Source organism: Lygodium microphyllum, chromosome 16 (genome assembly GCF_053477565.2).
Source record: "Lygodium microphyllum isolate KBCC chromosome 16, Lygodium_microphyllum_v1.1.10, whole genome shotgun sequence".
NCBI classification, from domain to species: Eukaryota; Viridiplantae; Streptophyta; class Polypodiopsida; order Schizaeales; family Lygodiaceae; genus Lygodium; species Lygodium microphyllum.
This window is the reverse complement of record NC_141150.1, coordinates 114,635,296-114,649,103: the sequence shown is the minus strand read 5'-3', so window position 1 is coordinate 114,649,103 and position 13,808 is coordinate 114,635,296. Positions and strand designations below refer to the sequence as shown.

Genomic DNA, 13,808 nt, shown 5'->3' with positions numbered 1-13,808 from the left:
TAAGCAATGCAAGCCGCTCTCCTCTCTTCTTTTGGAACATACCTTGCAGCATACCCCTTTGTTGACCACTGTGAGTTGAGGGTTATCAATTACTGGGAGAAAAACTTCTTCACTGCCATGGGGCAGTGTGGCACTAGCCTTATATTGAAGGGCTCTGTGTGTGTGAGTGAGTGAGTGTGTGTGTGTACGATGCCATTATGACAAGTTATTATATACCCTCACATCACCTTATATGCACAGAGATGCCCTTTTGGCCCCTCTAAACACCACTGGTGAGGGGCATGTATGTGGACTCATGAAATGAACCTTATAAATTACAATGTTACATTTCGAATAAATAATGTCCGGTATGTGTGACGCCAGCCTCCAGGGATGGCCAGTATATTTTTTCGAACTTCCGTGACCCGTCTGTCCTTACTGACTGACAGACACCTCCAGCCTCTTATATGGTGTTCCGTGTGTGCGCGTTTGTCAATCCGCCCCATTTGTGTATTTCCCCGTTCGTGCTTCTGATAGGCACAGCCTATTGCTGGGGGCAGCCTTGTATGTGTCTCCCGCTCCCGAGGTTGAGAAGGTGAGGAACAGAAACATGCCGATAGCATCGATTGAAGGCGGCGACCTGGCCAAAGTCTGGGAGTTCAAGACGCTAGGGCGTGCTCGTGATGCAGAGGCCCGTAGCTTGCTGGAGAAGATAGCCAAGCAGGTGCAGTCCATTATGCGGAAGCGGAAATGGAGAGTCATGTTGCTCTCAGAATTCTAGTATGTGCCCAAATCTCTCTCACACACACACACACACACACTCTCTCTCTCTCTCTCTCTCTCTCTCTCTCTCTCTCTCTCTGTGCGTCCCCCTCCCCCTCGATGTCCCTGTCTCTGTATCTGTGGCGCTCCTCTTGCTTTTCATGCTTAGCAATTGGAGTTTTGCCCTAATGTTTCTTAGATCGACCTTGCTATGGAAGCGTTTCCCCATAGCTGACTTGTTTTCAAGAGCTAGAAAGATTCACAGCCTTGGCACAAGGCGCATATTCTTTAGAAGGTAATACTCTTTTGTGGGTTAGTTAAATCTCCACCTGAACAACAATGGCAAACAAATGAATCGATTGCTTGCCATTTGCTGAAGGCCAAGAATGATTTGAACAGGTCTGTTTGAAATAGGATTAAAAATGTTTTTGAATGTTCGTGCTTGGTAACACAAGAGGGAAAGATGTGTTTCACAAATTTCAAGAAGGATCAAATCAAGCTACAAGTCCGTTTGACATATGAACAGTGATACAGGACAAAAAATCAGTTGTCAGTGTTTCCATACTATATGGGAAGCATGTGCAACAAATATAGGAGACAATAAAAGAAAGAAATGCAATGCTTCACACACACACACACACACACACACACGCACAATGTGTACAATAGAAAACCACTGCCAGCAGGTGTACATTGAGACAAATTTGCTCGTGAAGGTTTGTTGTAATGTTTTGTATGCTTGCCCAATTCGAACTCAGCAGAGAGAACGGATTTGATGCCTAATTACAACATCTATTTATGAGGCAGCAGGGTTTGTGAACAGGATGAGCTAAATTGGGGTCGTCTATGTTTGATCATCTCAAGGTCTAGTTAAAGGTCTAAAGCATTATGGAAAAATCATAGGTATATCTTGCATGAAGTGTAAATGACTAACCATCATAGCATGAAATAGGAAATAGGAACAAGAATGGGGCCCCTTGGAATGAGAGGGTTGGCTAAGGTTCCAGAATAGAAACGAGGGGAACAACATCCTCTATATGTGTGTGTATGTACATGTATATGGATTTTGCCAGTTTGTAAAGGTCATCTCTCTTTTACCTGAAGTGTGAACTAGCATCTGTCAGAGATCATAGCCTGTTTTCAGGCAGGCAGCAGCAGGCAGCAGCTGCACAGTCGGACTGTGCAGTCGGACTGCCACGTGGCAGTCCGACTGCCTGCAGCTGATTTTTATCAGGCTGCGCCCTATTTTGGCGCCCCATCCTAGGCAGATTTTCGCCTATTTATTGCTGACGTTTTCAGCAGTCTGGCATTCATTCTCTGTCGCAGATTACAGACCGGTGCCGTGCAGATCTCTGTCTCTGTTCGCAGATTTCTGACAGCAGACAGTGCAGACTGCAGCAGACTTCGAGGTGGACAGCAGGTCGCATCGTCGAGGTGGAGACACGCAGTCCAGCGCACTGCGCCCGTGTATATCTTTGTATTCAGCATTCTTTATACAGCAGATCTTCAGTGTACACTGTCTCTTTCTCTCCCTTCTCTCTCTGCGTTCTCTCTCTCTCAGTCCTACGCTTCCGCACCGCTGCACTCTGACATGGTATCAGAGCAGTGTTTGAGGGCTGACTGAGTGCAGAATCAACCTGAAGAGGAGTTTCCATCGCGACACAAATTTGCGTTTTTTGCGTTTAAGGGCAGACAGGAGGGCTGCGCCTTGGAACAAGGCTGAAACGAGTGTGGGCGCACAGGAAAGGAGTACAGGTGGTGGATTTGCTGCTGTTTACTGCTGTTTGTCGCGGAGAAAGTTTGAGTTTTCAACCTAAAAGTGCAGGTTTTGCTTTTTCATCGCCTCCGGCGGGTGAAGGAGCTTCGGGACGCTGAAGAGCCTTAGCAGGCTGAGTCTACTCAGTCAGAGGGGGCTGCTTTTGCGTTTGAGAAGGCATTGCAGGTGAAGATGTCTACAGAGATGGACTTGGAGTTCCAGGCGATTATGGACCGGAAGGTGCCTGTCCTACCGGCTCTTCCTACAGATCAGAAGCTCGACGGCGACAACTACCGCATTTGGCGCGTTATAATGTTGGCCATTTTGGAGTCCTATGATCTGGCGGAGTTGGTACAGGAAGATATTGACCGGCCCTCGGTAAGAGATGAGTCCAAACTCTCTTCCGATGCTCGTGCGGAGTTGGCCAGGGCCCAGTCTCATTGGGACAAACTGAATGCCAGGATTCGATCCTTTCTCTTTCTATCATGCACTACAGCTGTGATCGCTCATATCGAGCACTTGACGGTGGCTCGTGAGATATGGCTGGAGCTTGATCAAATGTACAATCGGATGACCCTGATGAAGAGGGTTTCTTTGGAGGTACAGATGCGGACCTTGTCCGTCAATAAGTCTTCTTCGCTCAGGGAACACATTAACAAGCTAAGGCAGCTACAGATGCAGGTTCAGAATGCGGGGAAGCCGATCTCCTCCGAAGACATGGCGATTACACTCTTGTCCCAGTTGCCGCCACGATTCGGTACATTTTACTTTGCCCTTATTGCTTCAGGGCGAGAGTCTACTCTTCGGTGGGAGGAGTTGGTTCCTATGGTCTTGGACCAAGAGGAACAGTTAAAGGGACAGAATGCTTTCAAGACGGAGGCGTTGACAGGTCAAGCCTCTCAGAAGAAGGGGAAGGACCAAAAGAAGAAGAAGGGGGATAACAAGTCTAAGAAGGACAAGGAGAAGGACAAGGACAAAGACTCCACATGCCATATTTGTGGAAAGATTGGCCATTGGAAGAAGGATTGCCCTGACAAAGACTCGAAGGACACCAAGAAGAAGGAAACCAAGGATTCTGGAGCGGTGGCTGCACCCTCATCAGCTGCATTTCTACATCTAGTTGTCATTGAGGACGCTTCACCGAATGCTTCTGATGCTGCGATGGCGGCTTCCCAATCTCGAGAGTGGATTATTGATAGTGGTGCCTCACGGCACATGACTCCTTCATCGGATGGTGTTGCCCAGCTGCGACCTTCGCGTGGGCAGGTTCTCATTGGAGACAGCTCTTCAGTTTCTATTGCAGGTCGGGGTAAGATGCAGCTTATTCCGGATGGACGAGGTGGCACCCATACCTCAGAGGTTTTGCATGTACCAGGATTGGGGTACCATCTCCTTTCAGTCCATAAGATTTGCTCCCTTGGTCTTCTGGTGGAGTTTGACAGTTCTACAGTGCGAGTCCTTGATCGTGAATCGAGGAAGGTTCTATCATCTGGATATGAGGAGAACGGCATTTACAAACTGAAGTCTTCCACTGCCCTCTCTACTCTTCTTCTTACCTCACAGTCACAATCTGAATTATGGCATGCTAGGTTTGGTCACCTAAACTATGACTATCTTCGGAAGGCGTCACGGGGACAGCTTGTTCGAGGGTTGCCGGATATAGTGGTGAGCCAGCAGCCATGTGTCTCCTGCATACGGGGGAAGCAGCATAGAGATGCCATTCCCCATACCGCTTCGCGGCGGTCTACTTCACCGATGGAGTTAGTATCTACGGATCTATGTGGCCCTATGAGGAATGAGTCCCTCCGTGGGAGCTCGTACTTCATGCTGATCGTGGATGACTATAGCAGGATGACATGGGCCTACTTTTTGGCACTAAAATCAGAAGCTTTCTCGCACTTCAAGGATTGGCTTCTCTTTGAGGAGAACCGATCAGGCCGGAAGTTGAAGACCTTGCGATCCGACAAGGGAGGTGAATTTGTCTCTAATGAATTTGCTCGGTTTTGTGCAGATAGAGGAATTCACCAGGAGTTTGCCAATACGAATACTCCACAAGAAAATGGTATTCTCGAACGGAAGAACAGCAGTGTGATCGAGATGGCGCGCACCATGATGGAGCACCGACAGACCCCTCAGGTTCTGTGGGCCGAGGCTGTGGCTACTGCAGTCCACATCCTTAACCGATCTCCTACTTCGGCCGTGGAAGGGATGACTCCATTTGAGGCGTATTTTGGATCGAAGCCAGATGTTTCTTACTTTCGGGTCTTTGGGTGTGATGCCTATGTTCACATTCCCAAAGCTCACCGTGACAAATTCGAAGCGGCTTCCCGCAAACAGGTATTTGTTGGCTACAGCTCCCAGTTCCAAGGCTACCGACTCTATGATCCCGTCAAGCGGGATGTATATACTAGCCGTGATGTGCGGTTTGTGGAGGTTCCGGCTTCTTCAACGGGTGAGGAGCATCCCTTTCTTGGAGATCCAGGGGAGAGTTTGGCTCCTTCTACAGTTCCACTGGAGCCTGTGCCGTTTGATTATGATTCTGTTTCTGACACAGAGTCTACTGTTCCACCGGATCCTTCTGAGGAGTTACCACTGGTGGACATTCCAGAGTCTTCTACTGATGGAGAACGACGAGGGGAGGTTCGGCCTTCTCCTCGCTGGGCCCGTGACACACTCCGTGATTCAGGGATCGAGGGGGTTCCTGAGGAGTGGGGACCGCAGGATGGTCCGCGGCGGTCACGGAGGCACTAGGCGCATTCTTCGGAGCTTGTGTGCTCCAATTATTGTTTGATGTCCCGCGTTATGCAGGATCGAGAGCCCACCTCCGTGAAGGAGGCTTTACAGTCCGCACCATGGAAGAAAGCTATGGAAGCTGAGTTGGAGGCTATTGAGAGGAATGGCACTTGGTCACTTGTGCCACGCCCCCTGAAGAAGAAGGTGATTGGAGTCAAGTGGGTCTTCAAGACCAAATATCTCAGTGATGGTACTTTGGATAAGCACAAGGCTCGCCTTGTTGCTAAGGGTTTTGCCCAGCGCCCAGGTATTGACTGTCATGACACCTTTGCCCCTACAGCTCGTATGGCAACCATTAGAGCTGTTCTTGCTTTGGCTGGCCATAGGAAATGGCCTGTTTATCAGCTGGATGTGAAGTCGGCCTTCCTGAATGGTGATTTGAAGGAGGAGATCTACGTTGAGCAGCCTCCTGGCTTTGGTTCTTCAGATGGGAAAGTCTACAGGTTGAAGAAGGCCCTGTATGGTCTCAAGCAGGCCCCGCGAGCTTGGAACGAGAAGATTGATTCGTTCCTTCAGACTCAGTTGGGATATCGGCGGTCCAAGGCCGATCCGTAGCTGTATGTTCACACTTCCGAGGATGGTTGTGTGCTGTTTGTATTATATGTTGATGATTTGATTGTCACAGGTGATGATGCACAGCAGGTCCAGGAGACAAAGTCAGCTTTACATCGGACGTTCGAGATGACGGATCTGGGGCTACTCCATTTCTTTTTAGGACATGAGATTTTTCAGTCTCAGAGGGGGATCTTTCTCTCCCAACAGAGATATGTTCAGGAGCTCTTGGTGTCTTTTGAGATGGAAGATTGTCGGGCCCTCTCTACTCCTATGGATCCGAACTGGAAGGCCACTTCCCACTCAGCTTCTCCTTTGGCGGATGCTTCCCGCTATCGACAGTTGATAGGGTCTTTGATTTGGCTTCTCAACACCAGGGTTGATCTATGTTTTGCTGTTGGGCTCTTGGCAGGGTTCATGAGTGAACCTAAGACGGTGCATTGGCAGGCTGCTCAGAGGATACTTCGGTATCTGAGGGGGACGTCTGATTTGGGGATTCATTACCCCGCAGGGACAGATGGGTCAGATCTTGTACTTGCAGGTTGGAGCGACTCGGATTGGGCCGGTGACGTGGACCACAGGCGGTCTACAACAGGTTACTGCTTTACTTTGGGTGCAGGTGTTATTTCTTGGAGTAGCAAGAAGCAGCCCACGGTAGCCCTTTCGTCTACTGAGGCGGAGTATCGGGCCGCGTCTTCCACCACATGCGAGGTTGTGTGGCTTCGGAGACTGTTGGAGGAGCTTGGGTGCCCCCAGACTCGTCCTACATTGCTGCGACGTGACAATGAGAGTTGCATTGCCTTGGCGAGGAATCCTGTTTTTCATGCCCGGACGAAGCACATTGAGATCCAGTACCACTTCATCCGAGAAAAGCTTTTGGATGAGACCATCACTGTGGAGTATTGCAAGACGGAGGATAATCTTGCGGATTTGTTTACGAAGGCGCTTCCTCAGGCTCTACTTCGGCAACATTCCAGATCCCTCAGGCTTCTGCCCTGTCCAGGCTCTGAGAGGGGGTGTCAGAGATCATAGCCTGTTTTCAGGCAGGCAGCAGCAGGCAGCAGCTGCACAGTCCAGCTGCACAGTTGGACTGTGCAGTCGGACTGCCACGTGGCAGTCCGACTGCCTGCAGCTGATTTTTATCAGGCTGCGCCCTATTTTGGCGCCCCATCCTAGGCAGATTTTTGCCTATTTATTGCTGACGTTTTCAGCAGTTTGGCATTCATTCTCTGTCGCAGATTACAGACCGGTGCCGTGCAGATCTCTGTCTCTGTTCGCAGATTTCTGACAGCAGACAGTGCAGACTGCAGCAGACTTCGAGGTGGACAGCAGGTCGCATCGTCGAGGTGGAGACACGCAGTCCAGCGCACTGCGCCCGTGTATATCTTTGTATTCAGCATTCTTTATACAGCAGATCTTCAGTGTACACTGTCTCTTTCTCTCCCTTCTCTCTCTGCGTTCTCTCTCTCTCAGTCCTACGCTTCCGCACCGCTGCACTCTGACAGCATCTATAATACAAAAATCATAAGAATGGTTTTAAAGATCGAAAGGCCATGATGTATGTATGTATGTATGTATAGACACCCACATGCATGCAAACAGACATACATGTGTATAGATAGTACACATGCATATATATGTGTGTGTGTGAGCATTCATATATGTAGAGATATTAACATCTAGTAACAACCAAAATGACATGGAGACTAAAATGGTGATTACAATGAATCTATGGTATGCTCATCATGGATAAAATAAATAAATAAGAAGAATGTGGAGTCAAGAGGCTCTTCGGTGAGCCTATGTAGAAGTTTTCATAAAAGAAGGCAGCAATGCCACCACAAAGGAAATGTTTGGTTGAGTGTGAATGAGCTGGATCAATGAACTAACAAGACACATATAACGGGTAGCATCTAGAAGGGGATCTCTGGTAGTCAAAAGCTTGGAGTCTAGGTCCATATAGCAAGAAATAGGTTGACTCTTGGCCTTATCAAACTCCGAATGTACATTGGAGATGCATTGGTGCTAGGATATGAAGACGCCTTGTGCCATATGATAGATCTCCAAGCCAAGGAAGAAATGTAGGATGCCTAGATCCATCATGTCAACTTCTATCTCAAGATCTCTCAGGTTTGATTAATCTCTTGGGAGTCAGTCTATGTGATAATCAAGTCATCCACATACAAGACGGTGAGCATGCACTTGTAGCCCTCAATCTTATAATGAAGTTCAGGGTCATGATTTAATTGATGGAAGTTGTGGAACTGGGGGTGAGACATCTTTGTATAACTTGTAAACACACAAAGGTTGTTGTGTTTTGTTGTAGGAGAGCTTGAATGAAGGGAAAATCGGCAACACTTGCAAGAAGAGAGTTGTGGATCTCTCGCCTTTTGAATGTCACTTGTGAAATGCAAAAAAATTGCGTTTACAGTAGCGAACAACAGGCTGAAATTTGAGTTTTCGGCAATAGTGTGGTCTCCTCTTTGACTAGAAACTTGGTGTCCTCACGTAGGTGATGATATCATGTTGTGAGAGTGCGCAACGGAAGAGAATCATGAACATAGAGAGAAAAGGAGAATAGAAAAGAAACTAGGAAGAGAAGCGAAATCTGCATTGAACAATGAAGGAAAGCTGAATACAATGAGGGCTGATCAGTCCTTGTATGCAGCCCAAGGCATCAATGAGGGCATTGGATCAGGCTGAATAATGATGACAACACTTGTGATGGTGGTACAAGAATAGGGCAAAAGGAACAACATGCAATGTAAAACTTAAATTAAATTGGAATTTTGCAGCTTAGAATTGAGTTGTATTGAAAGTTTTGCCTAGTAAGTAGCTGTTAGCAGATTAGTTAGTTCATGGCTGAGTTTGTACATGTGGTACAACAGGCTGGGCACTAGAGATATTTTAGGCATTTTATTTGTCAGTATTTATGGAGATTTGGCATTATTTGCAGCCAGTCGGTCAGCATTTAATGCTGGTCGACCAGTCATATTTTATGGCATTTATTTGGCCTATATATTCTCAGGCTCCCTCGTTATTCATTCATCACCTGACAATTCTTGGGGAGAGGGAGCATGTGCCAATACCTCCACAATCGGTGACTCACATTGCTTCTGTATTGTCTCATGTCTTGGTATATGGATTCTCATCTGTATTGTGTTTTCTCTTTCTTTTCTTTTGTCTTATGTTTAGCAGTTTATTTCAGCACATGTTTATGCTTCCATTGCTGCACCACTTCTGACATGGTATCAGATTTCAGGATTAGTGCTCTTGTTGTGTTTTCTTGTTGATTTTAGGATTGTTTTCACCCTTGCAGATTAGGCAGCTGCTGCTTCAACTAGGCGACTTGTTTTACTTGTGTTTTTTGTTGGCGTCAGTATCCGTGCAGCTTGCATGTCCGTTTCAGCTTGCGTTTTGGTGCCTTTGCATCTCCTCCTAGCTGGGTGCGTGCATTATTAGGTTGTTTTTGCTGTTTTTAACAAATTTTGACTGATTTTTTGATTTTTTACAGTAGCTTTTGTCTTAATTTGGTTAGATTTTGGGTAATATTGTATGTGAACTTTTGTTTTTTTGCAGTCTATGCTCATGTTTTGGCTGAGTTTACTCTCCAAATACCTTCTTTTCTCTACTTCTCTTCTTAATCCTCTACAGGGCTTCTCCATGCACATCCATTGATGATCCGCTACATGGAGATTCCCATGAGGCTTTTGCAACTTCAGAGAGGGGTTCGAAGACAAAGAAGTCGAAGGCTCAATGTTACCACTGTGGCAAGAAATGTCATTTATGGAAGGACTGCAAAGAATTAGCGGCTTCCAAGAAGAAAAAGGAGCAAAGGACAAAGCGGGATGTGGACTCTTTCGACAAGTCATCATTTGCCTTAGATTTCGACTCAGATCCTCTAGCCAAGGTGAAGTCCAAGGTGCGGAAGGGATCCTCTTCTTCAAATTGTGGGAAGGGATTGGTGGCCCCTTTCTCAACTATTTTCTAGTGGTGGTGATGTGGTCATTCCTCAGGACTCTCCAGTGCCAGAGAGGGAGTGTGAGAGGGTGGTGAGATGGGGCAACCGTGCCTTATCTATATTTCTATATAGATGCACAGGATCTAGAAAGGGATATCCCTGATGCATCAGTCAAAGTCTGGCCTGTACAAATCTTGGAGTTGGGATTGACATCTAGGTTCATGATGGGCTGGTTATTTGATAGAGAGCGGGTGGCTTTTATCTGGAGCTCACACATGAAGGGACACTTTGGCGGTTTGGCTAAAGGACGGGAATTCATGGTCATTTATGCGTTGCGGCATTGGTGATAGGGTGGTCATGTGTGCTACATTAGATGCATCATTGGCGGACATGAGAACTGCTATGATTCTTCTCTATTTTTAGGAGTTGGTATGATCGACATTGACATCAGGTTCTCTCCGAGGCACCTTGGTGGTGGCTTGCGCACCCACTACTTGGGTATCCATGGTTCTACTCTGATGGACATTGTTGTATGTACTATGATGAGACATTGTCATTGTACATTGTATTGTATCAGATCGCCCATGATTTGAGAGAGGGTGTTAGCAGATTAGTCAGTTTATGGCTGAGTCTGTACATGTGGTATAGCAGGTCTAGGTACTAGAGATATTTTAGGCATTTTATTTGTCAGTATTTATGGGGATTTGGCATTATTTACAGCCAGTCGGCCAGCATTTAATATTGGCTGACCAATCATATTTTATGGCATTTATTTGGCCTATATATTCTCAGGCTCCCTCCTCCTCATTCATTCATCACCTGATAGTTCTTGGGGAGAGGGAGCATGTGTCAGTGCCTCCACAGCCGGTGACTCACATTGCTTTTGTACTGTCTCATGTCTTGGTATATGGATTCCATTTCCGGAGCATACATCTGAGTTCTTATTTGTATTGTGTTCTCTCTTTCTTTTCTTTTGTCTTGTGTTCAGCAGTTTATTTCAGCACATGTTTATGCTTCCATTGCTGCACCACTTTTGACAGTAGCTCACTCAGGGCACTAGCCTATTAAGTAGGCCTTAAGCTTAAGTTTGGTCCAGTGAGCAACTCAATTATGATTAATAACCAAGTCATTAATTAGCCCTTAATAAGAAATGAGATCGAATTAAGGAGCAGGTGGTTATTCATTTAGAAACTTGATCTTGGCTATTTGGGGCTCTCCTTCGTTCTTTTTCTTTGGCTGTTTTGGAGCAGCCTAAGCTTGCTGATTTTTCGTGATGAACAGCAAGAGGAGAGTGCTTTGAGTTGTTGGACCGGTAATCACTCTTTTTCTTCTCCTTTCTCTATTATAGTAGATCACAATTAGGGTTTATTGTTTACAGGAGATCAGTGGGTAGGGTTTGTAGAAATGAGTCATTATGGCTTATTCTCTACAGCATTTCTTTCACCAGCAATTTAGCTGGATGGCCATCTCTTTGTACTTTTGGGTAATCCTTTAACAACTTTGCTGATATGCAAGCTTATAACCATTGGCTCTTTTATGCAAAGACACAATGTTATCAATGGCTCTCCGGCTTTAGTATCTTAGAATCTTATATATCTAATTATGCCGTTATCGTATATTTATCTATTTAAAAAGAGAGTGTTCTTGTATAAGTAATAACTAGACTTAAAAACTTTGAAATGACCATTTGACTGATGAATATGTTTGTCTCTAACAGTCCTGGGAATCCCTCTCTTTTGGGCCTGAACATAGGAGGGGGACAAGAAATCAGGATAAGGCTGCGCAAGCCAGGGAGGGAGTTAGAATTTCTCCCCTATGAATCACTAGTTCATACCATGCTGCATGAGCTAACCCACAATGTCCATGGACCTCATGACACACAATTTTACAAGCTACTTGATGAGATCACCAAGGTAGGACGTGTATAATTTTCAAAGGTTCAATCTAATATATATATACAATATCAAAGGTTCGATCTCCTATTGTTTGTGTACTAACTGAAAGCTGAAATCACATGTTCATGTAGGAGTGTGAGGATTTGATGATGAAAGGAATAAGTGGTACTGGTCAAGGTTTTGATGCTCCAGGCAGACGATTAGGTGGGTATGCACACAACCCCAACATGCGGCAGGCTGCCCTTGCAGCTGCTCAAAAAAGAGCTCGGAGTGGCTTGCTTATGCCGAGTGGACCACGACGCCTTGGTGGTGATAGTGAAATTATGCAAGCCCTGAGTCCCATTCAGGCTGCTGCTATGGCTGCAGAAAGGAGGTTGAGGGATGATCTTTGGTGTGCTGCACCTGATACACTTGGAGATGATGGTCTGCAGAGAGCTAGAGAAAGGGAAAATGCCATCTTACCGGCCTCCGAGGGACCTAAGACTCTTTATGGGTCCCACTTTATGAGCCGAGAGCCTGTATCTGTGGTTGCTGCCTCAGACCGAGGGCCTGATCTTGGTGAAGCTTCAAAATCAATGTGGGAATGTGGAGCCTGTACATTGTTGAACCCGGTAAGCTCCATGTGACCTTCAGGCTTCAACAATTTGTTTATTTTCCCTATGGGCAATTTCATGTGCTGAGTCATATTGTGATATGCTCGCTAACTGCTCATGGTATCTTTTTGCAGCCTCTTGCATTGATTTGTGCTGCATGTTCATCAGTTAGATCCAGTGACAACAAAAAGCCAAATACCTGGAACTGTAAATTTTGCACTCTTGAAAATGCTTTGTCTTCAGACAAGTGTGCCGCCTGCAGTCAATGGAGATATTCTTATGGTCCACCAGTAGCCACAATGACCCCTTATGTGGGTTCGTAATGTCACAAAAAACTGATTGGTAACAAGAATTATTAGAATTGTATTCAATATTTTGGTCTTGTACATTGCTTGCTGCTTCAAAAGATGCCCCCCTGACCAAGCGCTTGTATTCCATATTTGAAATGCACAGTTTGACAACTGGGCAACTCTTTTTTACAGTTCAACTCGTATGGATGTTTCATGGAGTCTAATCTGTATTCATTTTGGGATTCTCTGTGAATAGTATGGATATAGATGCATTTTTTCATGTTGGTTTGGTTTTACTTGGCTTTGCATCAGTACGAGCGTCTGCATTCGCTTTTGTCGTTGTAGTTCTAGTCTAGTAGAGAATCAGTTGGGCTATTTTTATTGGCATGCACTTTGTTAATCAATGATGGTTTTGTTGTGTTCTGGCTAGTGCATCAGCATGAGTGCCTACATTTGTTTTCATAGTAGTGATTGATGGTTTTCCCAAGATAATTTTTACTTGGTTTCTGTAGGGAGTTCTTCATGCATTTACTGTCAATGTTAACAATACCTATCTTGTAGTGTGCAACGTGTTTGATGTGGTTGCCTTCTTGATTGTTCTAGATCTTCTATGTCATGTAAATTGTTCCTTTTTTTTGTGCATTATCAATCATTTCAGATTGTTATCTATATAGTCACACGCCCTTGCATTCCTTGGATGAAGTTGACTGGTATTGGTGTACAAGCACAGGAAGCCAAGTGAGAGCCCTATGTTACTCACTAAACTTTTCAAGTTCATTTGTGTCATATATATCGAATAAGATGGGTAATTCTTTAAGCTACTAATCATATGTAATGAATGCTTGTTTGTTTTTGGGTAGAGAAAATTTATGATGCAAGTTAGAATTACAAAGCAAATCCAATGGAGAGGTTATCAAAACTAAAATTCTCAATCAATATTCTAGTAGTAGTCAATTGATGGGAGTAATGAACTGCAATTTATGTACCTATTTGTTCTTTTGCATCTATGTTGTCTTAAGATGACATGGCGCATTGCATTTTTTTGTCTTGCAAACCCTTATGTAGGCATAAAAGTGGAAGCTTAATGGCACAAAAGGTTGACATGACTTGAATTCTTATCCTTAACTGTCCACGACAAGATATATACTTTCCAACATGAAAAATGAAACTTTGATTTATAGAAATCTCTTGATTAGCCAAGTCAAGTGTACAAACTAAAGGACTTTG

The 13,808-nt window shown here is 45.3% G+C and overlaps 1 protein-coding gene across 1 annotated transcript; it reads left to right on the top strand.

The window, feature by feature from the left end:
* The first annotated feature begins 427 nt into the window (after positions 1-427).
* On the top strand, positions 428-12,815 carry LOC148023265 (zinc ion binding protein). The gene is made up of 4 exons (XM_087696307.1): positions 428-759; positions 11,521-11,716; positions 11,830-12,309; positions 12,426-12,815. The coding sequence occupies exons 1-4, from the start codon at positions 590-592 to the stop codon at positions 12,612-12,614; spliced, it is 1,035 nt and encodes a 344-aa protein (XP_087552433.1). The 5' UTR covers positions 428-589; the 3' UTR covers positions 12,615-12,815.
* The last annotated feature ends 993 nt before the right edge of the window (positions 12,816-13,808 follow it).

Bases quoted from the DNA above. Each gene is read 5' to 3' on its own strand.
- LOC148023265 (XM_087696307.1), top strand. From the start codon at position 590: ATGCCGATAGCATCGATTGAAGGCGGCGACCTGGCCAAAGTCTGGGAG. The intron at 760-11,520 runs GTATGTGCCCAA...TGTCTCTAACAG, and splicing joins ATGTTGCTCTCAGAATTCTA to TCCTGGGAATCCCTCTCTTT. The intron at 12,310-12,425 runs GTAAGCTCCATG...ATCTTTTTGCAG, and splicing joins CCTGTACATTGTTGAACCCG to CCTCTTGCATTGATTTGTGC.